The sequence below is a fragment of the Ictalurus punctatus genome, chromosome 15 (genome assembly GCF_001660625.3).
Source record: "Ictalurus punctatus breed USDA103 chromosome 15, Coco_2.0, whole genome shotgun sequence".
Lineage (NCBI taxonomy): Eukaryota > Metazoa > Chordata > Actinopteri > Siluriformes > Ictaluridae > Ictalurus > Ictalurus punctatus.
In genome coordinates, this window is record NC_030430.2 from 6,512,501 (window position 1) to 6,537,951 (window position 25,451).

The 25,451-nt window shown below is 42.5% G+C and overlaps 2 protein-coding genes across 2 annotated transcripts in view; one reads left to right on the forward strand and one right to left on the reverse strand.

Moving 5' to 3' along the window:
* The window catches only part of LOC108276272 (protein sel-1 homolog 3), a 21,029-nt gene extending 774 nt beyond the window's left edge, over positions 1–20,255 (reverse strand). Inside the window, exons 1-23 of the mRNA XM_017487800.3 lie at positions 19,943–20,255; positions 18,162–18,714; positions 17,320–17,446; positions 17,071–17,192; positions 16,182–16,297; positions 15,321–15,379; positions 14,242–14,365; positions 13,453–13,585; positions 12,097–12,237; positions 11,741–11,949; positions 11,305–11,484; positions 9,501–9,623; positions 9,236–9,376; positions 7,704–7,766; positions 7,210–7,386; positions 6,717–6,844; positions 6,089–6,172; positions 5,822–5,903; positions 2,812–2,887; positions 2,152–2,246; positions 1,566–1,693; positions 935–1,107; positions 1–846 (exon numbers count right to left, since the gene is read on the reverse strand). The exon at positions 1–846 is cut by the window's left edge and continues 774 nt beyond it. Of these exons, the coding sequence (XP_017343289.1) occupies positions 572–846; positions 935–1,107; positions 1,566–1,693; positions 2,152–2,246; positions 2,812–2,887; positions 5,822–5,903; positions 6,089–6,172; positions 6,717–6,844; positions 7,210–7,386; positions 7,704–7,766; positions 9,236–9,376; positions 9,501–9,623; positions 11,305–11,484; positions 11,741–11,949; positions 12,097–12,237; positions 13,453–13,585; positions 14,242–14,365; positions 15,321–15,379; positions 16,182–16,297; positions 17,071–17,192; positions 17,320–17,446; positions 18,162–18,714; positions 19,943–20,008 (3,375 nt within the window). The 5' untranslated portion in view covers positions 20,009–20,255 and the 3' untranslated portion in view covers positions 1–571. The remainder of the gene's footprint in view (positions 847–934; positions 1,108–1,565; positions 1,694–2,151; positions 2,247–2,811; positions 2,888–5,821; positions 5,904–6,088; positions 6,173–6,716; positions 6,845–7,209; positions 7,387–7,703; positions 7,767–9,235; positions 9,377–9,500; positions 9,624–11,304; positions 11,485–11,740; positions 11,950–12,096; positions 12,238–13,452; positions 13,586–14,241; positions 14,366–15,320; positions 15,380–16,181; positions 16,298–17,070; positions 17,193–17,319; positions 17,447–18,161; positions 18,715–19,942) is intronic.
* A 2,026-nt stretch (positions 20,256–22,281) lies between these two features.
* On the forward strand, positions 22,282–23,714 carry psmb11b (proteasome 20S subunit beta 11b). Its single transcript, XM_017486550.3, has one exon. The coding sequence runs from the start codon at positions 22,453–22,455 to the stop codon at positions 23,662–23,664; it is 1,212 nt and encodes a 403-aa protein (XP_017342039.1). The 5' UTR covers positions 22,282–22,452; the 3' UTR covers positions 23,665–23,714.
* The last annotated feature ends 1,737 nt before the right edge of the window (positions 23,715–25,451 follow it).

Sequence of the window (25,451 nt, forward strand, 5' to 3'; positions counted from 1 at the left end):
TTTTTTTTCTCTCTCTCTTCTTTTTTTCTGTTAGATTGAGTGAGGCTTAAAAGAACTGTACTCTATTTTCAAAAGCACAGCTTCAGACTTCATCCTAGAGTAATACTATTGAGTACACACCAAGCAAAATACAAGATGGGGGCAAGCATATTGTAGCACTCACTTGTCTGGTAGGTTTGGTTTAAAAAAATAAAATAATAATCAAATATTTGTTCACTGCTGATAATATTGTTTCTGTAAATTTTGCAAGCATTTTTCCCCCTGTCTATCGGAATGAAATGGATAATAAACTCAAAAACTGGTTTAATGTTATCAAACTTCCCCAGTTGGACTGAGCTCAGTGTTTCTGTCAGAAGATGGCGCTGTTCTGCAGCTTTGTGCACTACAATAAAGGATCACCTGGTTTCTTATGTACTGTTGAATTCATTTTTAAAAAAATTAAACCTCTATTATTTTACCCAATTAGCCAATTAACATCATGTGCTGTGTGTTAACGAGCTGTGCATGGATGTTGGTTTTTCAGTCTTGTTAAAAATGTTCTCCTTGACATTGTTCTTTTACATGCTTAAAGTTAAAGCAGATGCGAGACAAACATTGTGCACAAGGCACACACACACACTCCAGTCACCGCGATGACCAAATCAGCTGCCTCCTGCAGGGGTAGGAAGTGTCGGCTCGCGTAGGTTTGAGCGATCCGCACGGCTCGAGTGACTCTCGAGGGTCGTTCCTGATTTGCTGCAGTGTCCGAGTCGCTTCCTCTGACTCGACTGAGGCGGGGTGATTCGCTTTGCTCGGGTGATGATTGGTTAGGAATACTGCGTGGAAGAGCTGCTGCACAGTAGCGGGCTGAAGGAACGAACGAACACATGCGTTTCAATCAAATTCAAATGAAATGTCTAACTACACAGGGAATTTAAGGTAGCAAAGAGCTTACCGAGCACACTTTGTGTTACGACGGCGAGCACGAACGTGACGAGGGTGGTGAGGGTCAGTGCGAGGTAGACGGTGCTGTGTGTGAAGCTGCGCCACGTTCTGGCCACACGCAGTCCAAACAGAGCCAGAGAGCATGGACTCATTTCCTCTCCCTTACCCTCCAGCTCCCGGCATCTAGACAAGAGACGCAAAACGTCACGTGTTTTCCATAAATGCGCTCACGCTCTACGCATAACTACGCATACTTTAGAATCTCACGTAGAGGTACTCTTGTAATCAATACTTGTGCTCTTACTGGATCAGATGAGAACGGATTTTAAGTCTCAGGTTCCTCTGAAAGTTCGTAACAAGCCACTACTGCCTTCAGTGTGCTCAAGAAGCCTAGATTTCTGAAAAACGTATTTAAGCGTAATAGCGTCTGCCAAGCTAACAGCCGATGAGTCGCATCATTCTTATCATACCGTCACTGAGACCTTGTGATATAACGCTTAACACTAATAGCTTCATTATTGATAGAGGTTTGTTTTTAGCCTCCCGGTTGCTCCAAAGTTCCAGGAGAAAACTGAGAAATCGCACAGTTCCTGCACGTTTATGTGTAGACAAAAGTAGACAGCGGTTTATAAACTCCCCACCTGAGCAACAGTTTCTCCACTGCGGCACTCTTGTCCAGCTGAGGCTCAGTCGAGATCTTCATTTGTTCCAGTACATGTGCGGGGATGTCGTGCCCTTCGTCAGTTAAAACTGCCAGGTTGTACATGCCCTAGAAGGTTAAAGACAACGTCGTCAGACTATAAGATCCATCCATTCATTTTCCAACACCCAACCCCCAGCCCCGGAGGTGCGAGGCAAACGTGCGAACCACAAGTGCCGGACATCAAAATGAAGTTTTTCATATTTGTTTGCCCAGATTTTCAGAGCCAGCTTCATTTGGGAGAAAACCCGAAATCAATTGGCATGTCTTACGGAGCTGTGAGGAAACCGGAAAAACTCAAGCGAAACCCACGTAGACACGGGGAGAACATGTGACACGCCACCACAGACTATTTTCATGCTAGCGTCATATCATCTAAAGCATTTTTTAAAAAATGTTTCATTACATTCCCTCTGATTCAAGAGGGAACGTTCTTTCTAATAGAGTACAATTTTCAACCAATTATACGCGATAGTTTGTGTGTGTGTGTGTGTGTGTGTGTGTGTGTGTGTGTGTGTGTGCACCACCTGAGCACTTCCTCTCAGTGCTGCTTTGCTGTACAGTGCTATAGCCTTTTCCATGTCACCCACTACAATATAGTGGTCTCCCATCTTCAGCAGACCTGAGAGAGAGAGAGAGAGAGAGAGAGAGAGAGAGAGAGAGAGGAGAGAGAGAAAGCAGAGTCAGCACTAAGGAATAAAACACTTAAGTGCATGCTGTTCTAGAAAAATAATCAATGACTGGATGGTGTGATCGAGTGGGGTTACTGTTACCACCCTTGCAAGTGTTTTATTCCTCCTTTACCACAATAATTCATCAAACAATTACCTAATTTTCAATTTATTAAAGAACAACCTCTCGTGCTTTTTATCCATTTATAGTTGTGTTTATTGTTGTTGAACATCCACTTGACCAGTTGGTTCCTGTTATTACTTATCACTTACAAAGACAATATATGCATCTGATGTTAAACGTCTCCTTACACAAAACTTTCTTTGTTAATAATAACAGGTCTTATGAGCTGTTGCTATAGAAACGTTAATGTATAAACAGCCAGAATTACTGTTGTTCTAGAAATCTTCTGACCAATCAGAATCAACAGCACAGTGGTACAAATCGGTATTAAGCACTAACTAGCCATATTCTTTAGCGGTGTGTGTATGCAAATGATCTCGTCAGATGCGTACCTGATTCGTACGGAGCGTGGTTATAGGTGGAATAGTTATGATACCTCCACTGGCAGGCAGAATCGTGCTCCATCACCTACCACGAACAAGAATAAAGTTTAGCTCAATGACATCATCATTATCTTACCTACAGTGTTTCCTGTTATTTCCAGCCATAAATGCAAAATATAGGGCTGGGGTCATAAGGTTCGTTCATGGACCCAAGTTCTATTGGTGTAAAATGTTCTAATGAAATTGTACAGATAGTTTGCTCACAAATTGGTGAAGCCTTTTTTCTTAAACTGTTTGGGGCGAGCTGAGATTTTGGGACAAATTACCAGGATGAATTCGCAATAGTTGGCACGAGAAAAACACGTTTTCCCTGGATGACTACATGACGATTAAAGGGCTAGTTCACCCAAAGATGAAAATTCTGTCATCATTTGCTCACCCTCGTCCCGATCCAAACCTGTATGCATTTCTTTCTTCTGCGGAACACAAAAGAAAATATTTTTGAAGAACGCTGGTAACCAAACCGTTTTGACACCCATTGACTTCCGTTGTATGGACAGAAAACAAACAAACACACAATGGGACGTTTCTCAAAATATCTTTGTTACGCCACGGCCAGCAGAGGGCACTGCGGTACAGCTGCCGACTGGTCTCGTGACTCTTTTGTTTTCGTTCACTTCCCGCTTGGACATTAAGTCTGATTAAGTCCCTGATTTGCCCCAGGTGTTTATGTTTTGGTTGAATTAGGTTTGTTATTTAAACCCCCCCCCCCCCCCGTGTGACTGCGCACATCACGCAGTATTATAGTTGCTTAGTTCGTCAAGTGAAGGAAGTATAACGGTATTTGCTAAGGTGTAGCATGCTAGCGGTCGTAGCTAGGGGACCAGAGTGTATATAGGCAGTAGAGACCGCCGTCAAGGAGCGACGCCTTGCAACACAGCCAGCAAAGTAACCTGAGCATCAGGGACTTTCCACGGCAGGGGAGGTATACCTTGCTGCGCAGTCCAGAGGTGAAGGCTGGCCCAGAAATTTTTTTGGGGGGGGCAATGAGGACAGCAGAGCTCCAGCCTGAGGTCTCAGCTGTGGAACTCCCACCTGAGGTCAACATGGCGACCTCAGAGGGACAGGCAGAGGAGGCCGTCCCGCTGCCCAGCCCAGCCGAGGAGGCCGTCCCGCTGCCCTGCATGGCCGAGGAGGCCGTCCCGCTGCTCTGCATGGCCGAGGAAGCTGTCCTGCTGCCCAGCCCGGCTGAGGAGGCCGTCCCGCTGCCCTGCACGGCCGAGGGAGCTGTCCTGCTGCCCAGCCCGGCTGAGGAGGCCGTCCCGCTGCCCTGCACGGCCGAGGAAGCTGTCCTGCTGCCCAGCCCGGCTGAGGAGGCCGTCCCGCTGCCCTGCATGGCCGAGGAGGCCGTCCCACTGCCCTGCATGGCCGAGGAGGCCGTCCCGCTGCCCTGCATGGCCGAGGAGGCCGTCCCACTGCCCTGCACTGCCGAGGAAGCCGTCCCGCTGCCCTGCACTGCCGAGGAAGCCGTCCCGCTGTCCAGCCCGGCTGAGGAGGCCGTTCCGCTGCCCTGCACGGGCGAGGAAGCTGTCCTGCTGCCCAGCCCAACAGAGGAGGCTGTCCTGCAGTCCAGCCCAGCCGAGGAGGCCGTCCCGCTGCCCCGCCCGGCTGAGGAGGCCGCCCAGCCCTCCAGTGCCGCCGAGGGTGGCACCCAGAGTTCCAGAGGCGCCGGGGGCGGTGCCCAGAATCCCAGGGGCGGTGCCCAGTGTCCCAGCGCCGCTGGGGGCAGTGCTCTGACTTTCAACCCCGGTGGGGATGCTGCTCTGCTCCTCTGCTGCCCGACGGAGGCTGCTTCGCTTTCTGTCGCAGCGAAAGACAGTTCGCACAGGGGCCCAGGACCCCCGTTGGAGGGGGGTTCTTGGTGCTCCGGGAGGAGCACATTTTGGAGGGGGGTTCTGTTACGCCACGGCCAGCAGAGGGCACTGTGGTACGGCCGCCGACTGGTCACGTGACTCTTTTGTTTTCGTTCACTTCCCGCTTGGACATTAAGTCTGATTAAGTCCCTGATTTGCCCCAGGTGTTTATGTTTTGGTTGAATTAGGTTTGTTATTTAAACCCCCCGTGTGACTGCGCACATCGCGCAGTATTATAGTTGGTTAGTTCGTCAAGTGAAGGAAGTATACCGGTATGTGCTAATGTGTAGCATGCTAGCGGTCGTAGCTAGGGGACCAGAGTGTATATAGTCAGTAGAGACCGCGCTCCCTGTGTTTGTTTATCTGTTTATTTGTTTCTGGTTTAAGTAATAAAGACTGTGACCTGCACCTGCATCCGCCTCCCGTCTCGTTCCGTGACAATCTTATTTTATGTTCTACATAAGAAAGTCAGTCGTACAGTTTTGGAACAAAACGAGGGTGTGTAAATAATGACAGAATTTCCATTTTTGGGTGGACTATCCCTTTAAATAAGCGAGCCCCATTTTCAGCATGTAAGAAAAATATCATCTTCGCGTTTGTTTGTATTAGGTGTTCAGTGATTAGTTTTATACTGAGACAGAGTATATTAATTTGGATTAATGAATCAAATAACGAAAAGAAAAGACAAACAAAAATGTCTAACAAAGAAAAATGAAAAGCAAAGCATACTGGAGCATAGAAAGCAGCAGTGTGTTATTTGACACTAAGCTTTCTAAAGCTGCATAGTTTGTTCTTTAGGATTACGGAAACTGACAAACGTACAAGTCATATGATCTGGTTTCTCCGTTTCACAAAGCAAGTGACGCTATAGCAGTTTTAGTTAACCTTTTTTCCCCCAAGATGAGCAACAATTAACTGCGATACTGTGGAACCCATGTCAGGCCTCGAGGGTCCGTAAATGTGCTTCCAGTCTCAGAGCCAGATCTTTTGAATGCTATACATTGCTGTCTTAATGATAAGGGAACACACCCAGCATGGAAATACGATATTCCCATAGGGACCCGATGCTTAAAATAAAATACACTGAAGTGGAACTGCAGAGTTACCTCACAGAGGTGTGCGGCGTTGATCTGCGCCACGACAAAGCCGGTTTCGGCGAGCACCGCGTATTTCAACAAAGCCTCATCCCTTTACAGACAAAACACGCATTATATACAGTACACACACACACACACACAATGGAGTGATATGGTCTGGTGAGTCATAAGAATGATGAAAGCTACAATTCAGTTTGGAAGAAAAAAAAACGCTGTAGGATTATGACTAAAAGCAGAAGAGAGGTGAAAAGGAAGATAAATGATCGTGGGTGTCACCATGAGCCGTGCTGGAATGCTTTCAGAGCATCTCGGACGGTGAAGCCCAGGTGGCCGTTCTTCTCGCTGATCAGCTTCAGCAGACTTGAACATGGAAATGAAGAGGGTTCAAAAGTCAGATATGAGCAAAACTTTGAAATGAATCAAGAGGAAAAAGGGCGGCTCACATATGCACCCGTTTATAACAGCTGACCTAGAAGACATTTTGTTTTTTCCATAGGTTCATCTGATTTGCACCAGAGCGCGCTTGAATTCTTGACTCAGAGGATTCAACTCTCAGATTGAACTGACTTGTTCTAATGGATGTTATCGTTTCTATAGTAACAGCTCCTTTACTGTACATGGGAAAGTCTTCAGGAGTTTTTTGATAAGTCACGAGGGAACGACTACAACAGGATGACATTCCACAACATTAAATGTAACTATAAACGGATAAAATGTACAGTGTGGTGTTTTAAGTGTAATCTTTTGAAAAGTCGCTGTGGTGTAAGAGGAATAAAACACTTTGGGACGTGCTGTAGAGGTAATCGTCTTGCTTATTTCTTTCCTGTAAACAGCATGGCCACGAGTGTTTTATTCCTTAGTCGGTTCTCATTTCAGAGAAGCTGCACCTAGCGTGTAAACGTACGTCACGGCTTTCTCTGGATCTCTGCGCACGCCCGGTAAGTGTCCTCGAGAGAGAGACGACGCGGCCTCCACGGCGCCGTCTGCATGACCCAGCTCACCCGCCTTCAGGAAAAACTGAAACGCAGCTGTCTGAAACGCACAATGTACATCACTACAGCTGAGACAGAGCATACACACACACGCTGGGAGAGATGGCCGGGATTCGGTTTGATGGTGAAAGCAGCGTGATTAGCCTTTAGTTGGTATAAAATGATTTTAAATCTTTGTAAACATGAAACAAAAATAATCACTCCCAAATTCCCTTTACACTCCCACCTATACATTTTACATTCCTCACTGAGTAATTAAACAACATGAACATTGAAATGCATGTGTACGTGTGTGTGTGTGTGTGTGTGTGTGTGTGTTATTCCTAAAAACAACCTTGTTGTTAGAAACCGCACCGCATTTGGTTTTTTTGTAACACTGTTGTACCAAAATGTTTACGCGCCTACCTCATTCTTGCCCGATGAGTCCGGGATGGCGCCGTTCAGGTGATACACACCCAGGTTAAACATGCCTTCTCGACTGCCGTTACGAGCAGCCAGGACAAAGTAGTATGCAGCCTTTGTGTTGTTTTTTCCCATGGTGCCGTGGTACCAGCCGAGAGCATTCAGAGCGTCCGCGTAGCCCTGAGAAATACGCAAATACACATGTATACACGTATGCACGCACACACATGGTATACAGCATACAAATCATACTACGGAGTAACTATTGTGAATTATTCAGTCATTGCAGATCATTTAACATGTAGGTTAAACAGTTATGAGAGGAAGGATTGTAAATCCGGACGTTTCCGAACATTAATCGATCAGATAGTGATGCGAAACTAATGGCTTATAGGTTATGAATATTAAAAAAAGTACACACTTATACGAAAGCATAAGATAATTCTAAATTCAAAAAGTTAGATTTGGCATCCACGTGTAACCACGCCTTTTCTTACCATGTCAGCTGCCTTCTCCAGGAGTTTTAATGCCAGGGTTTTGTTCTTCTTCCCTCCAATTCCCTGATAAACAGCAACCGGTACAGAATGACACCCTGCCTACATCTGAATGAACTGAGCACACACACATTACCGACTGCATGTCTACCCATCCCATTCCCCTGACTTCAAACCCATAGAACACCTGTGGAGTGAACTGAAGGGGAGAGTCCTCGCAATTTGAAGGATATGGAGAGATTGTGTATGAATTTGTAGAACGGTCTCCGATCCCTTGCCATGTATCCTCATCAGGCATTATAGGAGATGATATCTTTGCAAAGGGAAGTAGTACAAAGTATTGACTAAAAGGGTGCCAATAACTATTGCACAAAGATTATTTTTTGGATAAACCTGTGTTGTGTTTGCAATTGTTTGATAGCCATGAGTCATGAGCAGAGTATTTTTGTGCTGTTTTTTCAAAAAAAGATCAAAAGGTTAAACAATAAAGACAATTTTTCACAGCCTTCTTTGCTCATATTTACCAGGAGTACCAATATTATTGGAGATCCCTGTAACTCTGTTTCATAACTCAGTAGAACTTTGTCACTTGTTTTTACTGAAGTGATGAAAGAATGTACAGAGGACTGTTGTTGCTAAATGATTCAGATGATACCAATAAAAATACCAAACAGAGTTGTGACTAAAGTTCCTGCTGGTGCTAATATCACTGGAGGGCACTGTACCTTAGTTTTCAAATTATAATACCAAATGTAATAAGGTATTTTATTTGTACATCTATCTATCTATCTATCTATCTATCTATCTATCTATCTGTCTATCTGCCTGTCTGCCTATTTGTCTGTCTGTCTATCTGTCTGTCTCTATCTTTCTGTCTGTCTATCTATCTATATAGCTGTCTGTCTCTTTATCTATTTATCTATCTATCTGTCTGTCTGTCTGTCTGTCTATCTGCCTGTCTGTCTGTCTGTCTGTCTATCTATCTCTCTGTCTGTCTCTCTGTCTATCTATCTATCTATCTATCTTATAATACTGTTTGTATACAAACTGAATGACAGACCTGCCAGCCTCAAGTAGGAATAATGCGTAGCCCCCGAGGTGTAAAAACATGAAAACAGTAAAAAGGACAAACCAAAACACCAAATGTGTCAAAATGTAAAAATGTAAAAGGTAAAAAATGCCAGAAGAAGAAGCTTTTGCCGTTTTTAAGTGATAACTCATAGCAGCGTACTCTGATGTTAGGAAAGGTTAGCACGCTTGAAATGTATGAGTGTGATGTGTGAGTGTGATGATTTACACATGCTAGTACAATGTTAACCCGTTAGCTACTGTATAAACTTACTTGTTATCTAAAGTAGCTGACTGGTCTTAGCTGACTGAATACATTTGGGGTAAACATTGTAACATTGTGTACTTCCTTTAACTTGGGTTTGCTTTACACAGTTGCACATGTCTGTAACTAATAATACAAACAACACAAAACACCTACTAAAGGTACGCTTCCCCTACGATGAGTGTTTAAACAGCACACTGACCTTCAGCAGCAGGATGCTGTAGTCATACATGGCTACAGCGTCCGTCATCTGCATTGCGCTCCTGGCGTACCAACTTAGAGCTGCGCTGATGTCCTTCCTCATGCCGTTACTGCCGAAGTATGACATCCGCGCCAGGGTTTTCTATCACACGAACACACCAGAAACAACTCTGAGTCACAACAACGTAAATAGAATTCTACGACACAATGCAGTGAATTAAAAGCAGGTGAAAAGAAACGATCGTGTTGGTGTGTGAACAGTGCACCTGGGACTCGATGTCTCCCCTCTCGGCCTGGTGTATGAGAAACTGTATGATGTCATCGGACTCGCCCGCTTGCATCTGAAGGTCCTTCGGGTTGGTTAAGCGCACATGCTCAGTGAGGGCTTGCTGGATATGAACAGGTCTCTAGATCAGCTGTGGCCATGATTCGACTCAGAAATGTAATATCTTTTATTTCAGTTTATTCTATACATGTTACAGATCCGTAAAATGAGGTCTGAGGTAAGAACTGTACACGGAACAGAACGATAGATTGCGTTATGATTTATCTTAGACTGATCTTAGATGCAATTTCTTCATCTTGTTTTGTATTCCTAAGTGGACAAGTTTTGCTAAACCGCCATGTCAGTGTCGAATAAAGTCAAATTTAATGTTAATGTTTATTTAGATGGTGCCTCATAAAAAAATATATATATAAAAATAAAAGCCATATATGAATGTTTTAGTGTCAAGCTCATTTCCACATTTGTTTCTCCATATACTGGATTATATTTTATGTTCTACATCACTGGTGTCAAACATCCGGCCCGTGGCTTTGAGACAACAGATCTAATCCGGCTCACCAAATGAATTTATAAATTCTACGACCCTGATTCCAAAAAAGTTGGGACGCTGTGTAAAATGTAAATAAATGTCGATAAAAACAGAACGCGACGATTAGAAAATCTCATAAACCATGTTCTTCACAATAGAACGTAGAATCACATGAAATGTTTAAAGTGAGGAAATGTATCACTTTAAGGAAAAAATAAGGTCATTTCGAATTTGATCACCTCAACACGTCTCAAGAAAGTTGGGACGAGGGCAACAAAAGGCTGGAAATGTAAGTGTTACTTGGAATTATGGTCGTGACCGTACAAATCTGTGCGTAAAAAAAATTAACTTTCAGATAAACGGTGATAAACGAACACATTTATCAGGAGTTGTTGATGTGTTATTGGTCCAGCTGACTTGACATTAGACTAACTGTAATGCAATACGGTCCATTCCGTAAAATGTGCTTGGCACCCTTGCTAAAGAAAAGAGTATTCAGTAGTCTCGAAGCAATGCCATTTAAAAACCCGGTAACGTTTAGGTGGTACACCGGTTTCATCCCAGATTCTTTACAGACGTCAAAACGAATGTAGGAATCCCTGGAAACTGACTGAAATTATACTGTCTTCACATTTGGTTAAGCAAAATCTGTTCGGCTCACACCATGGTTCGCATCTGAAAGCTGGTTTGCATGCATTCTTTCAGGCGCCCTGTCAAAACGAAGTCAGGCATGGCCTGAAGTTTTTACATACTGAAAAACGGAAAAGTTTTTACATACTGAAAAGTCTTTCGGGATCTTTGGGAAAAGGTGACAGGAAATTGCAGAGTAACAAAGTTTGAATTTCGATGTCTATCCCGGGAACACTGGGTGTTCTGGATTCATTACCATCTTAGGTGCTAGTTGTCTAATGGACATATTGACATGTTTTTGGAAGCAGGAGGAAACCGGAGAACCCAGAGGAAACCAATGAAGACACAGAGAGAACTTGTGGAACTCTGAGCTCCAGATCAAACGTTAATATGCACCACCATCACACCTATTTGACTTATATGCCTTGAAATTTGTATTGATGTAAAGGAAAAAGTATGGAAAAAATATTTGTTCTTTTACTTGTAAAATTCTTATATTTCAAGGTGGAATTAAAAAGAATTTAACTTCCATAGCCATCAGGTCCTAAATCCCAAGTTATTAAAGAGAAATGATTATAGTTTGGGTCTCGGAAGTGTATACTGATGACACTAATGGAGATCTCACCTCCGAGTCCTGGACTTTATTGTGGTCGATGATGGTCTGCTTTCCCATGTTGGCGTAGTAGCCGTAAGCCATGTCCAGGTCCTTAGGGAAGCCGTCCAGACCCTGCATGTGCTTGTAGCCCAAATGCAACAGAGCCAGACGCTCATCTCGTACTCCGCCCATCAGGCTGTACACGTGTCCCTGTGGTCACGGAGCACATTTGACTCACAATATTCACAAGCACATTTGCATGAAGTAGCATGGCTATACTTTATACCAAAAGAGTATGAGTCTGATCAAATCAAATAGCCTGGACACAAAGAGTACGTAGCGTACGTTTGAACTTTTATCTAATAAATCTATCCCCAATGTTCATATACTTGTGATGTTTAATCAACTGTACACACAGGACATCTATCCAACATTCTACACTCCGTGTCCGATCCGGTGCCGCTACCTTCTCCTGGTCCGCTGGCACTCCTAGCCCGGAAAGGTGTAAAGTGGCGAGCATGAGAGACGCCTGATGATGACCCCAACAGGAGCACAGCTGCAGCAGCTCTACTAGCGAGGTATCGATGTCTCCCAAACCGGCATCAGCTAACCTCTTTACCACGTCTTGGTAGAGGCGTTGTCCAAAGAGTGACGCTTTCTTGCTGCTCCATGGGCCTAGAGGAGGACAAGGCATCAGTGTATACCCACGCATTACAGAAAATGCCAGAAAAATGTGGTAATGGTAATAGTAACTACTAAATTATTACATATGTAACTTGAACTTGCACCAGCACGTGTGCTCTAAACTAATAACACAGATACCTGACATCAGTTCTTCCTCATGCCTTCTCAGTGTCTTCAGTGCAGCACGGTATTTCATCTGATGATCCCAGGACCACGTCTGCATGCACCTAGTCTGGCCGAATGTCCTCCTCAACAGCTCGTAATATGACACACACACATCTGAAAGAGTACAGAAGTACAGACACCATCAATATCCACCCAGTGATTTACAGTCTCTCCATCTCGTTGAGTATGAACAGCTAATCCTGAAATTAAAAAACTAGATCTAAAGACGTTTTAAAATTTTAGGTTTTGCTGTAGCTTCTGATGACGTCATGGCAGTTAATGGGTAATTAAGTTAAAGATGAATAACTGAATAAGAAACTAGGATCTGGAAAGTTGAAGAACAGGTGAAGATTGGAAAAATGGTGTCTGGTTTCTATCCAGTGTGCCCACTGTAGCCTCTGATTCTTGTTCTTGGGATGCTTTTCTGCTCACTACGGATGTAAAGAGTAGAGGTCGACTAATTGATTGGCTTTGCCGGTTACTCGGCACCGAGAACTACCGGATGTCTGAAAAAATCCACAGATCCACCGGTTTGCGTGCCTTTAGAGACAAAATAAAAACTATCACTGCCACTTTTTGTTGTGTTATTTGAAGTGTTTTTTTTTTTTATTCATTTTGGACGTCTCTATTTTAATGTGTTGTTTGGAGTGTTACTTTTTGGTTCAGTTTGGCTGTATATATTTTATTTACTTTAACATATATTAATATTCATATATGTATTTCATTTTTAAAACGTACAGTACATTTCCATGGTATGGTCAGTACTGTTTATTTTTGTAATAAAGTTCAGCAGTATTTTACTTTGAGTGTTATGTTTTCATTCAGTATCAATTTTAAAAACTATCGGTCGATTAATCGGTTATCGGCAGGTAGGTACCGCCCGACTTAGTTATCGATATCGGTAAAATGTACTATCGGTCGACTTTTAGTAAAGTGTGGCTAGTTGATTTACTGTAGCCTTCCTGTCTACTTGAACTGTTCTGGCTGTTTTCTTCTGACCTCGCTAGTCGAGGCGTTTTTTGCTCGCGGAACTGGGTGTTTTTTGTTTTTCGTACCATTCTAGAGTGTAAATTCTTGAGACTGTTATGTGTGAAAACCCCAGGAGAGCTGCAGTTTCCGAAATACCCAAACCAGCACGTCTGGCACCAACAACCACGCCAAGTCACCGAGATGTCTGATGTTTAATGTGAACATTAACCGAAGCTCTTGATTTGTATCTGCATGATTTTACACATTGCACTGCTTCCAAACGACAGGTTAAATGTGCAGGTGGACTGGTGTTCCTAATAAAATGGACGACGAGGGTAGGCGTCTATAAAAAGCATTTACCGTTGGCAAGACTGGCTCTGCTGTCTTGTAGAGCTTTTACGTAGGCTTCAGTGATCTGTTTAAGGTCCTCACACTGTCTGTGGGCTTCGTTCAGTTCCTGCAGTGTTCTCTCTGGAGTCAGAGGGTTCACCACCTTCACAAGCAAAATCACATTACAGAACGGCGTCATGTAGCCGAGGCACTCGGTACTTTAAAAAAACACCAAAAAAAACCCCCAAAAAAAACAGAAGTGCACACACGCAATATAATTGGTACGTCCTAAAGAAGTAACATTAGCTAGGCTAGCTGGTTTTGTAAACACTGAAATAAACTAATGCTAACTCCAACAGCAGCTGTTTCATTTTACTAGGTGTCTAAGTTCGCTAATATGCTATCTAATTTAAATTAAAACTGACCTATTGTAAGCTAACTGAAATTAGTCTATTATATAAAGCAGCCATGGTATATTGCAAGCTAGCTAACACACTAGTTGGCAAGATCGTTAAAGTAACTTGTAATTTAATCCAAGGAATAGCAAGAAGAGAGAAAAGTTATCATAGTTTAATTAATAACAAGCTAGTTAATATAAGGTTAACTTACACTGATGTAACCACAGAGGCAGGCCAGGCCAACCATTTTTTAAATTAAAACCACTAGGTGGGCTTACTAGCAAAGCTAGATAGCATTAGGCTAACTATTGCAATACGTAACTAGGAGGTGAGGCCGCTAAACTGAATGAACTCTAAGTTTGAAGCAAACTTCGGCTAACACGAGCTGAGATTAAGCGCTGTATGAGTGGTTCATGCTCACCGTGTCAGAACCTAAGCGGTAGTATTTAACCGGTCCAACATAACCTTGAATTCCTGGCATGTAGATGCTGCCACCGATCACAAAGAATCCTGAAGTGTCATTGTACAGAACAGCATCCTGAAAACTGGAACATGTTACACAGATTTTCATAAAGATGCTACTTTATGACAGCTTCACATATTTCATAATGTCCAAATGTAGTCAATCAGCCAAGACAAAAGCTGGTGTTTAGTTCTGCACTGGACTGACAAGGCTAATGTGGATAACGAGTACAGGAAGCTTATGTCGCCAAAATCCTTTCCATAAAAACATGCTCAAATCTTCATACGCGTGCATTTAAACATCACTGTCAATCTATGGAATGTAGCACAATAGCAGAAATAATCCATATTTATCTATTTAAGCTCAGCTATATGGAAATATATTACCATTTACATCACTTTCGCCTTGGAGCTCCAGTGGAAAGCCAGCAACATTCACACTAGCAAGCAACAAGTTGCTCATGTCGCTCGTAGATTTTTCCTTGTAGTTTTTGTAGATTCGTACTAGCTTCTTGGAAGATGTGCAAAACTAGCTAACTTTACCATTCACCAGAAGCAGCACTGATCTTTGCTACTTCCTTCCAAGCTTTATTTTCCTTCCTAATGTCCTAATATTACGCATTTACAAGATATAAGAGGTCACGTTATATGTTACAGCAATCCCTGGTACATAATAGCAAACTCTCATTTTAAATCAGAACTACGATACAAAGTTCACACTGCCTAACTCATATGTATAATTTACCTAAAGCTCCTTGATCTGGATTCTCCAAGCAATTAAACTTGTGCGAAACCAACCAACCTGGAGACACGTTTCAAAACATTCACAGCGTCTCGTCTCAGTTATGTTAATAATTTATTGAGTGGTTATACAACACCAATCCCAACCAGGCAGCCGCGTTGATGGAAACCATCGTCCGTACTATGATGTACGCGTGTAAAGCGCGAGCATAACACAATACAACAAACCAGGATAACATTCTAATAGTGCTAATCTACTCTAGTATATTTTGTTTGTTTATTTATTTATTTACCTACCTGTAACTGGCTTCCATGAGGCTATCTTCTAAGTTGGCCTGCGTGATTATGAGCTTCGCCTGGAGAGAAAATTTCAACGTGATTTGAGGTGTCATATTTCTTCATATCCCCACGTGTGCGCACACGTCCACGTGATCAAGAGAATTCCCAAGCACGGGACGGGTGTTTGTGAGTGTATCTCCACAATCACTGTTTATACTGCTAACACTTGAGATAAGGATAAGTATTTGTTTTCTGATTGCAGTTTTCCTTAGCAGTGAACGTTACACATGGGTCTGGTTATGAGAAATACGAGTTTTAAGAAATTCTGTGATTCATTGAGTCGTTGTGACCGTCATTTGTGTATCAAAACGTGTTACATAACGAAGGAAGATTTTGTGAAGCAGATGTTAAGACAGCATGATAGTGGCCCCGAACCTCCGTGGTTGCTCAGTGTTCTCGCTGTGCTTATAGGGATTCCTCCGGGTACTCCGGTTTCCTCCCCCAGCCCATAGACATTCACTGTAGGCTGATTGGCATCTCTAAATTGTGAATTTGTGTGCGATTGTGCCCTGTGATGGGGTTGGCACCCCCGCCTTGTGCTCCGAGTCCCCTGGGATAAGCTCCAGGCTCCCCGTGACCCTGGGTAGGATTAGCAGTATGGAAAACGGATGGATTGACGGATGCTTCTGAACCATGGAAACCATGGACCGGTCACAATGCATATGCAAATAATATGCAAATTGTCTGCTTGTGTGATGTAAAAAAAAAAAGGTTTAAATCTGAACAGTGTGTAAAAATAGTGCAGCGAAAACTAACAGTGAAAACCCTTCAACCCTTTCCCACCAAGTGCTACGATCACTGTAGAAAAAGTTCGAGCACCTCTGAGGTCTGGACGAAGAGGTCCACACGGATCCAGGTCCAGAGAGGGAGATCTGTGTGAGCTGTGAACGCCTGTTCCAGTCCAGAGGTCAAACGCACCTGCACCATGATGCTGCCTTCACATGACACACACAAGCAAACACAGAGGGGTTCAGTACATCCAGCAGACATGCCTCTGGAGAAAGCTGAGGTAAAGAGAATTTGTTAAATCCGCCCTGGTCTGACACTTTTCATCATCATGGCCGAGACCAACCTGCATTTTCATAGGAAACGTTCATTTGACTGACAAAAACAAAAGAGGAACGCTGTGAACTTGTGTTACTGTGTGTGAAAATGTATTTTACAGTTTGGAAGCCAGCAAACAATCAGATTGAAACCTTTGAGATTCTGAAGCATGCGGCCAGAAAAGTGTACAAAAGCATCGAATATAGCTAATTAGAAAGGATTTTGAGTTCTTTTACGTTCCCATGGTTGTAGAGGTGTCTGGATCAGGAAATCGAGCTGGGCTCTATGCTTACAATTAGGCAGAAACACTCATGGCCCTAAGTTATGAATTTAGCAGGAACAAAAATTTCAGTTAATGACTAACATTAAATGGATAATTTCGCAAAAATTAAAAAAAAAAAACAATACCACAATCTTACATTTTCCATGTAGCCAATGTGTTCATTAATACATCTTCTTGAAATGACTAATGTGTTCAGATTTTGAGAAACAGAACCATCAACAATAAGTTTGTTAGAAGATATCACAGACCAAAATATTTGGTCAGCATTCGTTTTGGGAATGGACTGGGAGTGGGATTAATAAAGAACATCTTCTGGGTTGAGTGAAGGACATCAGATCACTCACATGCTTTAGCAGTGAGGTAATGCCACAGAGAAGTCACCTGTGTTAGTCAGCAATAGGAGAGGAGTTGCGTATTTCCTGTGCTCGTTCACGTGCTTGATGATGCCGCAGAGCTTTTCCTCGCACCAGTTTAGCAAATACAACCACACCGACACGGTCAGTCTGCAAAACAGCAGTGACGGGTAAGATTAATGGTGAGAAGACTTTTAGGGAACTTGAGAACTTGGTGAACTTCATTTTCATTCTACCAAATTAATGTTTGTGTACAAGGAGCACTTGATGGCCTTACCTGGGTTTCTCTAGAGCACGGAGCCTCGCAATCGCCAGCTCTCTGTTGGCGAAGTCTGGAAACGTCCGGATGATTCCATATTTCTCTCCAGTGCTCGCAAAAGGGAACGTCAGGAGTCTCACTATGTCTGCAACGTCATCAGACGATTAATCGCTTTAGTTACAGAGTGCTGATGTAAACCATTTTGGATTCTAAAAAGGTCTGTCTATATATCAGAAACCAGATAAGCCATTTTAAATCATATTATTGAATTACGGGTGTGTCATCGAGTCTCTATATAGAAATGAGAGCAGCCCTGAGTGGGCGTGTCTTGAAAGCCATAGATGGGAATGTGAGCGTATATCCATATTTAAGAGTTCATATATGGATGTCATTGAAATCAATGGAAGCTGGATCAAAAACATCAACCGTGAACCATTTTGGATTTTTAAAAAATGCACCAGAATCAAATATATAATTCTTCCAAAAAGCCTGCCATATATGGAAATTTGGGCATGTCGTTGAGTCCCTTTACGGAAATGAGAGCAGCTCTGAGTGGGCGTGTCTTGAAAGGCATAGATGAGCATGTCTCCTGAAGAGCCCGTATATAAACGTCTTCAAGTAACTGGACTGGTAATGTTAAACAGTTATCCAGAGAAACATTAAAAAACACCTGGTGTCTACTCGGAAATGTTAGAACTCAAAGACACGCCCACCGGTCTGTAATTTGCATTAATCGTTTCCCCCACACTCACACACACCAATTATAAAATTGACAGTCATGTAATAATTCGTTTGTACTCAAACTTGCTATTTAATGTCTAGAAACTTAATTTGATTGGTTAACGTAGGAAGGAACTCACCTGACTCAGGAGAGCACTTCTCTATTCTGTCCTTGGTCTGATTCCACGTCAGCTCCGCCCCCCACGCAATGCAGCCGCACGGTGATTTGGCCGGACGTTCCGAGGGTGGAACCATCTGCAGAGTTTTAATCGATCTCACCACGGATCGCTCGTACTGACCGACTCCGACGTGACTGCTATTGCTTTCTGCTCCATCCAGATGCACCAGCCATGCTCTCAGCGTCACGTCATGAGCTTCCACTGTCCGCCTGAAGAAATAGTCTCTCTTATACACCACAGCAGGAGGGAAAGTCAGCTGAACCGTCCTTGTTCTAGTTTGATTTAGTTGCTTGACATGAGTCCATGATCTCCTAAAGGTCACAAGTCCGTCCGTTTTTGGTGTGGAAAGCACAATCTCGATCCCCACTCTGCAGGCCCTGGAGCAGGTGTATGACACCTGCACAGTGGAGTTGGCTGTGACGGTGTCAGGGGCCGAGTCAAGGTGAAGAAAGTCACCGTAAAGGCTCCTTTGCAAAGTTGACATGGTGGTACTTGTGGTGAAGTGGCACTGAATCTTGAATAAAACACATTTACAGAATTAACAATGCGAGTGCTTATTATCCATTTATTGTTACATTTAATAACAAGAGCAGCGCTGCTACTCATGTGACTCATTTTTTTCTCAGAGTATACTAATATTAATTTGTTGCCATTCATTCTGCATTAGTAAACAAATCAGATATTCAAGGACAACTGTCCTGTATCTTAGGGAGCAGTAGAAGCTTTCTGTCACACAGATCACTTCACAGAGCGCTATTATTTTAAATCAGGGTTGTGGGTTCGAGTCCCACCACAGCCCATGCTCTCCCCATGTTTCAGGGGTTTCTGCCAAGTACCCCGGTTTCCTCCCCCACCGGCAACGATGCCCTCGTGTCATGTCCATGTAGTGTATTTGCCTCACACCTTCAGGGTTGAGGGTTCGATTCCCACCACAGCCCATGCTCTCCCCATGCCTCAGGGGTTTCCTCCAGGTACTCCGGTTTCCTCCCCCACCGGCAACGATGCCCTCGCGTCATACTCACTTAAACTGAGCGATGCAGCGGCGCTTTAGTCTTTTAGCCTGTCCAGCTCTCTCATCTGTGCACCCAACGGTCTTCCTGACATCTCATACGTCTCTAACCAACCGAGCCGAATCTTTGGCGTAACTCGGTGCGACTACGCCGTACATCTGCATTGCATCCTGGGACTTTTTGGCCCAATGATTTCGCCACTACGTTGAAAATTATTTAAAAACGGTGAGTGAAAAAATAAGGTTGTCGCTCTTGTTTATTTGTTCTTGTTGTTGATGTTTTTATAAAAGAAGATAACAGCAAAGCATGAGTGTTAAGCTTTCTTGAAATATTTCCTCCTGTTAACTGCCATTGTACCAGGCAACAGATTTCCAACAGAATCACTACTGTAAATATTCAAGACATATTGAATGCATTTAATGCGTTTCAGGGTCGAGTTTTCCTTTAAGTTTCGATGTTAAAATGCTTCAAACTAGAATTACATTGAAAGTCGTTTGTTTTGACTGCGTAATAACTGTTTAGTTACGAGTTTCAAAGTTATTTCGAGTGTTAAGTGTTTCAAGCAGCAACAAAAAAACAGGAACTTTTGTGCGTGTCATCTTTATCCTGTGCACCAGGAAATGCTTTGTAGGCCATTCTCTTCAGATAATGAAAGAATAACTTGTCCAAACAGCTAAAACACAAGCAGGCTGTATTAAATACAGGTGAAAGGGTTCATTTTCTTTTTCTTACCACTGACAGTACCGCAGCGCAAACCGTCAGTTTGCTGAAGAAGCCTGGACTTGTAGAAACTTTCATCTTGTCACGTTGTAACTCATCGGTTCGGATCCGGAGCAGTTTCGAGTTGTAACTCGAAGAAATTGTAGGATAAAGAAAAATTAAAAAAAAAAAAAATAATAATAATAAACCGGAAAGCACTGCAACAGGAAATAACTTCAGGACTTTTGGTCTTCGAACTTCATTTGTTTACTGGTGACTTGTCACTCTTCCGTATGTATGACAGACGCAGGTGGAGCAGGCTGCACCTGCTGCCACTGATGCCCGTGTCGACTCACTTCACTGAATCGATTCTTTCGACCTCAAGTGAATCGAACCGCTGATTCATCACCACGTTTTCAACCAGAAATATTTTCCTATGCCACAATTTCAACCCGTGCTTTCACTGACTCTAGCTTTAGTGAGGGTTTTTTGATGTTGTGTTGTGTTGTTTTTTAATGTGGCGCTTCAAATGTAATTCGTAACTCATTGGATACTGTGTCTAGTCGTTATCCAAATGAGCAGCTGCTCAGTATTTTGAATACTGACCAAAACACAGCTACAAGAGCATGCATTACAAAGTAATCCATGTTACAATAGCCATTCGTTATTGCGAGGACACTTTGGGTGTGTGTCCGTGTGAGACAGTTCTTGATATCCATCCATCTTCTATACCGCTTATCCTTCAGGGTCGTGGTGAACCTGGAGTGTATACCAGGGAGCATCGGGCACGGGCAGGGTATATCCTGGACAGGGTGCCAATCCATCGTAGGGCACAATCACATACACTACGGACACTTTGGACATGCCATTCAACCTACCATGCATGTCTTTGGACTGGGGGATGAAACCGGAGTGCCCGGAGGAAACCCACGCAGCATGAACATGAAAACTACATACAGACAGGGTAGTGGCAGGAATTGAATGCACTAACCTCTAAGCCACCATGCCCCCTACAGTTCTTGATATAGCTGTTAAATGGATAACCTGCACCTACAAATAATTTGTTAATTTCAAGTAGGGTTAAGAACGAGCCTACGTTTGTATTATAGCTTAACTAAGGCTATATGCACACTGCACACAGTGCTAACATCTCTTTCCACCAATTTTGTTTCCCCAGCTATGCTAGTTGTCAAACAGCAGCATTTAATTTGTTGTTTTATGTTTTAATGTTATTATGTTTGGCCTTCATCTCAACAACACCACTGAAAACTTTGGAGACCTTAAGCCAGGTTTGCATTTTATAATCACACAGTTTGAGTATTGCTACATCTGGCTTTTTGGAAGTACTCTATAACTCAAGCATGACAAGACCATCATGGCACTGCCCGTCCCATTTCTTACTCATTTTGTACGAGATTTGGTTTGACAACGCAATGAAAATTAGGCTATATAAATCTAATTAAAATGGCCAATCTGACCGTTAGCAAATCTTTTTTTTATTATTCCAAAGAATGAACAATTTCCCTGCTGAAAAAAACAAACAAATAATATAAACCATTACAGAAATTCTAATGGTTTAGACTACAAATACCATTAACAAATGTTTTGGGCCATATTCTATTAGGATTTAGTGGTTTGTATTGGTTTCCACTAGACATAAACATTACACCAATAGAACCCAACACATTTCCAATAGAGATCCACAAGGACCATTTTAGTTTCCATTAAAACCAATACAATTCCCATTATAACCATTAAAACAATTCGAATTTCTGTAACAGTTTCTATAGTTTTTTTTCAGCAGGGTTTTTAAAATGAGCTAGTCAAAGAACTGATTTATTAGCAAACCCTGTATCAGCAGCTGCTGTCTGATTTGATGGCTGTATAATATAGTGTATTGATTTCTGTTGATTCTGAAATTTGGACAACATTGTTTGTAATATTAGTAAAATAGCCAAGTAGCTCCTCAAAGCTCTAGGCTTTAACAAAATGAAAAAGAAATGGACTGCTGCAACCAAGATAACAGTAGTTAGCATAGTTAGCGATAAATAGTTTAGTTTGTTTTTACTGAAAGCAACTTGTTCTATGTGCAAACTGTAACAGTGCTGTTTGCCACTGAGATTTTCAGATTGTACTGGCAACCTATCTAGATTGGGATTGACAACCTACTAATGAGAGTTATACTAAAACTGAGTGCATTGCTCAGCTTAAAACAGCATTGGGTGTTTTGCTTCAGTAGCTTCGGGTGTTTTCATGCCTCTCTTAACCGAAACAGAGAGCACTCAAGCATGGGAGAGGGTTCTGATGACATTTCATAAGGGAAACTTATAAAAGGACAGTTTCATAAAAGGTTCAGTTCGCTTAAACTAAACTGCCAGTTTCATACGTTGATGCCTACTTTAGACAGATTGAGTATTTATATTGATTCTGTAAAAATTTGAACGATATTTCTTCAATTAATTGCAAGGCTGATAAGGTACAATACTCTGTGAATGTTAGCATTTTTTTCACATCATTTACTCTTGGATGACTGGTAGTAAGTCATGGCTTTACAAGATGTGTGTGGTTTTCTCGACCCCTCTTGTGATCGTCAACGGAATGCTGCATGTTTGTGGTCCAGATCTCTGGAGAGTACCTTTTACGGAGGTGGCTCCAATACCAGATGGCTGCAGGAAACCAGAAATTCAAGTCCACTGGAATTTTATGTGCCGGTGCATGAATACCTAACGCGGAGCCCTATTCAGTTCGGTCAAGTCCAACCTAGCTTAGACAACTCACCTTGCACCTCCAAGAACAATGATCAATACCACCAGTCTTTACCCTCACTCTCCACCCACTCCCCCATTCCACTTTCAGTTTCTCCCTCTGTTCCTCTACCATTCCCTCTGGGTCACGGCACCACCACACTGGGATTCATCTTCCAGGGCGGTGTGATTGCTGCAGCAGATTCACGATCCAGCTGTGGGGGCCTGGTGGCATGTCCTGCATCCCAAAAGATCATACCTGTTCACTCCCACCTGGTGGGGACCACGTCGGGTACCTCGGCCGACTGCGCCCTCTGGAAGCGAATCTTAGCGAGAGAGTTGAGGCTTTACCAGCTTCGAAACAAGCGGAGGCTTTCGACAGGGGGTGCCGCCAAGCTGTTGTCTCACATGCTGCACCCTTTTAAAGGCACTGAGCTGTGTGTGGCTGCCACTCTTTGTGGATGGGATGGAGAGGAGAAGGAGATGATACTACGTTCAAGCAACAGAGGAACTGGTAGCAGACCAGTGGCAGAAAGAGATGCCAAAACCTCTGTAGAAGACAGCGATGGTAAACCACCAATGACAATCATAGAACCTTTTCAGGCTGATCCTAAAACCCAACCAACAGCCATCTCTAATTCCATGACTACAAAACACTCTGGTCCAGGCCTTGTTTATGTGTGCAGCGATGGCCTCCGTTTGAAGGGTGAGCTCTTCTCGGTGGGCTCAGGTTCTCCCTATGCTTACTCAATCCTGGATGAGAGGATTCACTGGGGGATAAGTGTAGACGAAGCGGTCTCAGTAGCCAGGGAAGCCGTGTATAGGGCCACGCACAGGGACGCATACTCTGGCAATAACGTAGACCTGTACCACGTCACTGCTAAAGGTTGGACACGAAGGAAGAGGGAGGACCTCAAAGAAGAGTACTACAGAGAGAAGGAGAGAGAGAGGAGAAGAATGGAAGAGAGGAAGCGGGAGAGAGAGCGAGAAAAAGTCAGGCAAGATGACTAACCTGAGTTTAACCAGTAAAAGTATAATGGTCATCATGAAAAAAATGAATAAATTTGAGCTATTCTTATTGTGTGCATGTGTGTGTGTGTGTGTGTTTTTTAAATATATTGTTTGTGGCTGTATCCTAAACAGGTTAAAAATACGCATCATGTTCAAATTCAAATTTCAAATATGTTAGCCTTAAAATTTTACCTCAGCATCGTACATGAGTATACTGATTGTGATCTCAGAAGTTAGAGGAAGTGTTGTTCCATTTTTAATATGGGGTCAGCATTGTTTTTCTCAAAACATTTTTGGAATATATTTGCATGGTGAAATTATTCTTGCATTCCTAAAACTTCCATAAAATATCTGCTCATAAGAGAAACACTGTTCTCTGTGGCACACCAGGCTCTGTAAATGGGAGACAAAAAAAAAGAAGATGTGGAGCAGTAACATCCAACCAATCAGGACAACAGGGTGTGTCTAGTTGCGTGTCAATCATTAGGGCTGTCCAAAATGGTGTCTTTCCAGGGTACAGTGCTTGGATATTAAGTGAATGTAGAACAATGGATTGATTCCATGTATAGTGGATATTCTCCACTATGCTTTGAGACATATCTACAAAATGGCAAGACTTGTGTTATTAAAGTGGACAGGGTGCAGTACCTGATGCACAGTAGGAACAAGAAAACTCAAAAAGGACGATGCTATAATACTTTGCAAAAACACAAAGTAGGCATGAATACAAAAGGTAATGATGGGCAACAGGCAAGGTGAGAATCATCAACTACCATGGGAACAGTCAAATGAATACAGGAAACACTGACCGTATAAGGAAAGTGGTGGCAGGGGGAAACAGGACAACCAGTAAACATCAAGGATTCGATGGAAGGATTTATGGAATTATCTACAGTGAGTCACTGGGTCAAATATAAAATATTGGGTAAAAATTGTGGGAGAGAAAGAGAGAGGTCACATTAATACTCTGGGATCCTTTTTTCATTTCCTTAAATCATTTCTATTTTTCATTTTGAATCATTTTACATTAAAACTCCTATTACCAGACATGTTCAATGAATCAGTCTGACATGACCAGCTCTGACATTATTGGCCCCAGATATTTTGGGATTATTAAAAAATGCATAAAAATTGCACACACTAAATCATGCTTTACAAAAACATTGCAAACTCAGAAAATTTCTTGTATTTATTAAATGCATCACCTATATTTTATGTTCCCATTTCGCTGCCACCAAGGTACACACTGCTATTTATCAATGTGCAATTTCATATCTTTACGTTCATTTGTGACCAAATCACAGCCATGATTTCCCCCTCCCTCTCGTGTTCTGTTTATAACATAAACTATAACCATTACATTATTATTATTATTTTTTTTTAAAGGGGGTTTTCAAAAGAAACAGACATGAGAGTCTTTCTATCCTCCTAAAAACAATAGAAACCCTCACAGAAATTCCACTACAAATAACATTACAAACCATCAGCTAACCATTAAAACCATTACCATTATTGGTATCCTTAATGGTATCCATTAGACATAACATGCCATGAATAGAAGGCAACAGATTACCCATAGAGACCCATAGGGACAATTACAATGTCCATTAAAACCAATGCAATTCCCATTATAACCATTAAAACCATTAGAAATTCTATGAAGTTTTTTTTTTAAATACCAATATTATTTATCTTCCCACCTGTTGTGGAATCTGGCTTCATTGGTAATTACTACATTACCATAAATTCTTCCCTGTGAAATAGTAGTCCATATGACAAATTATATA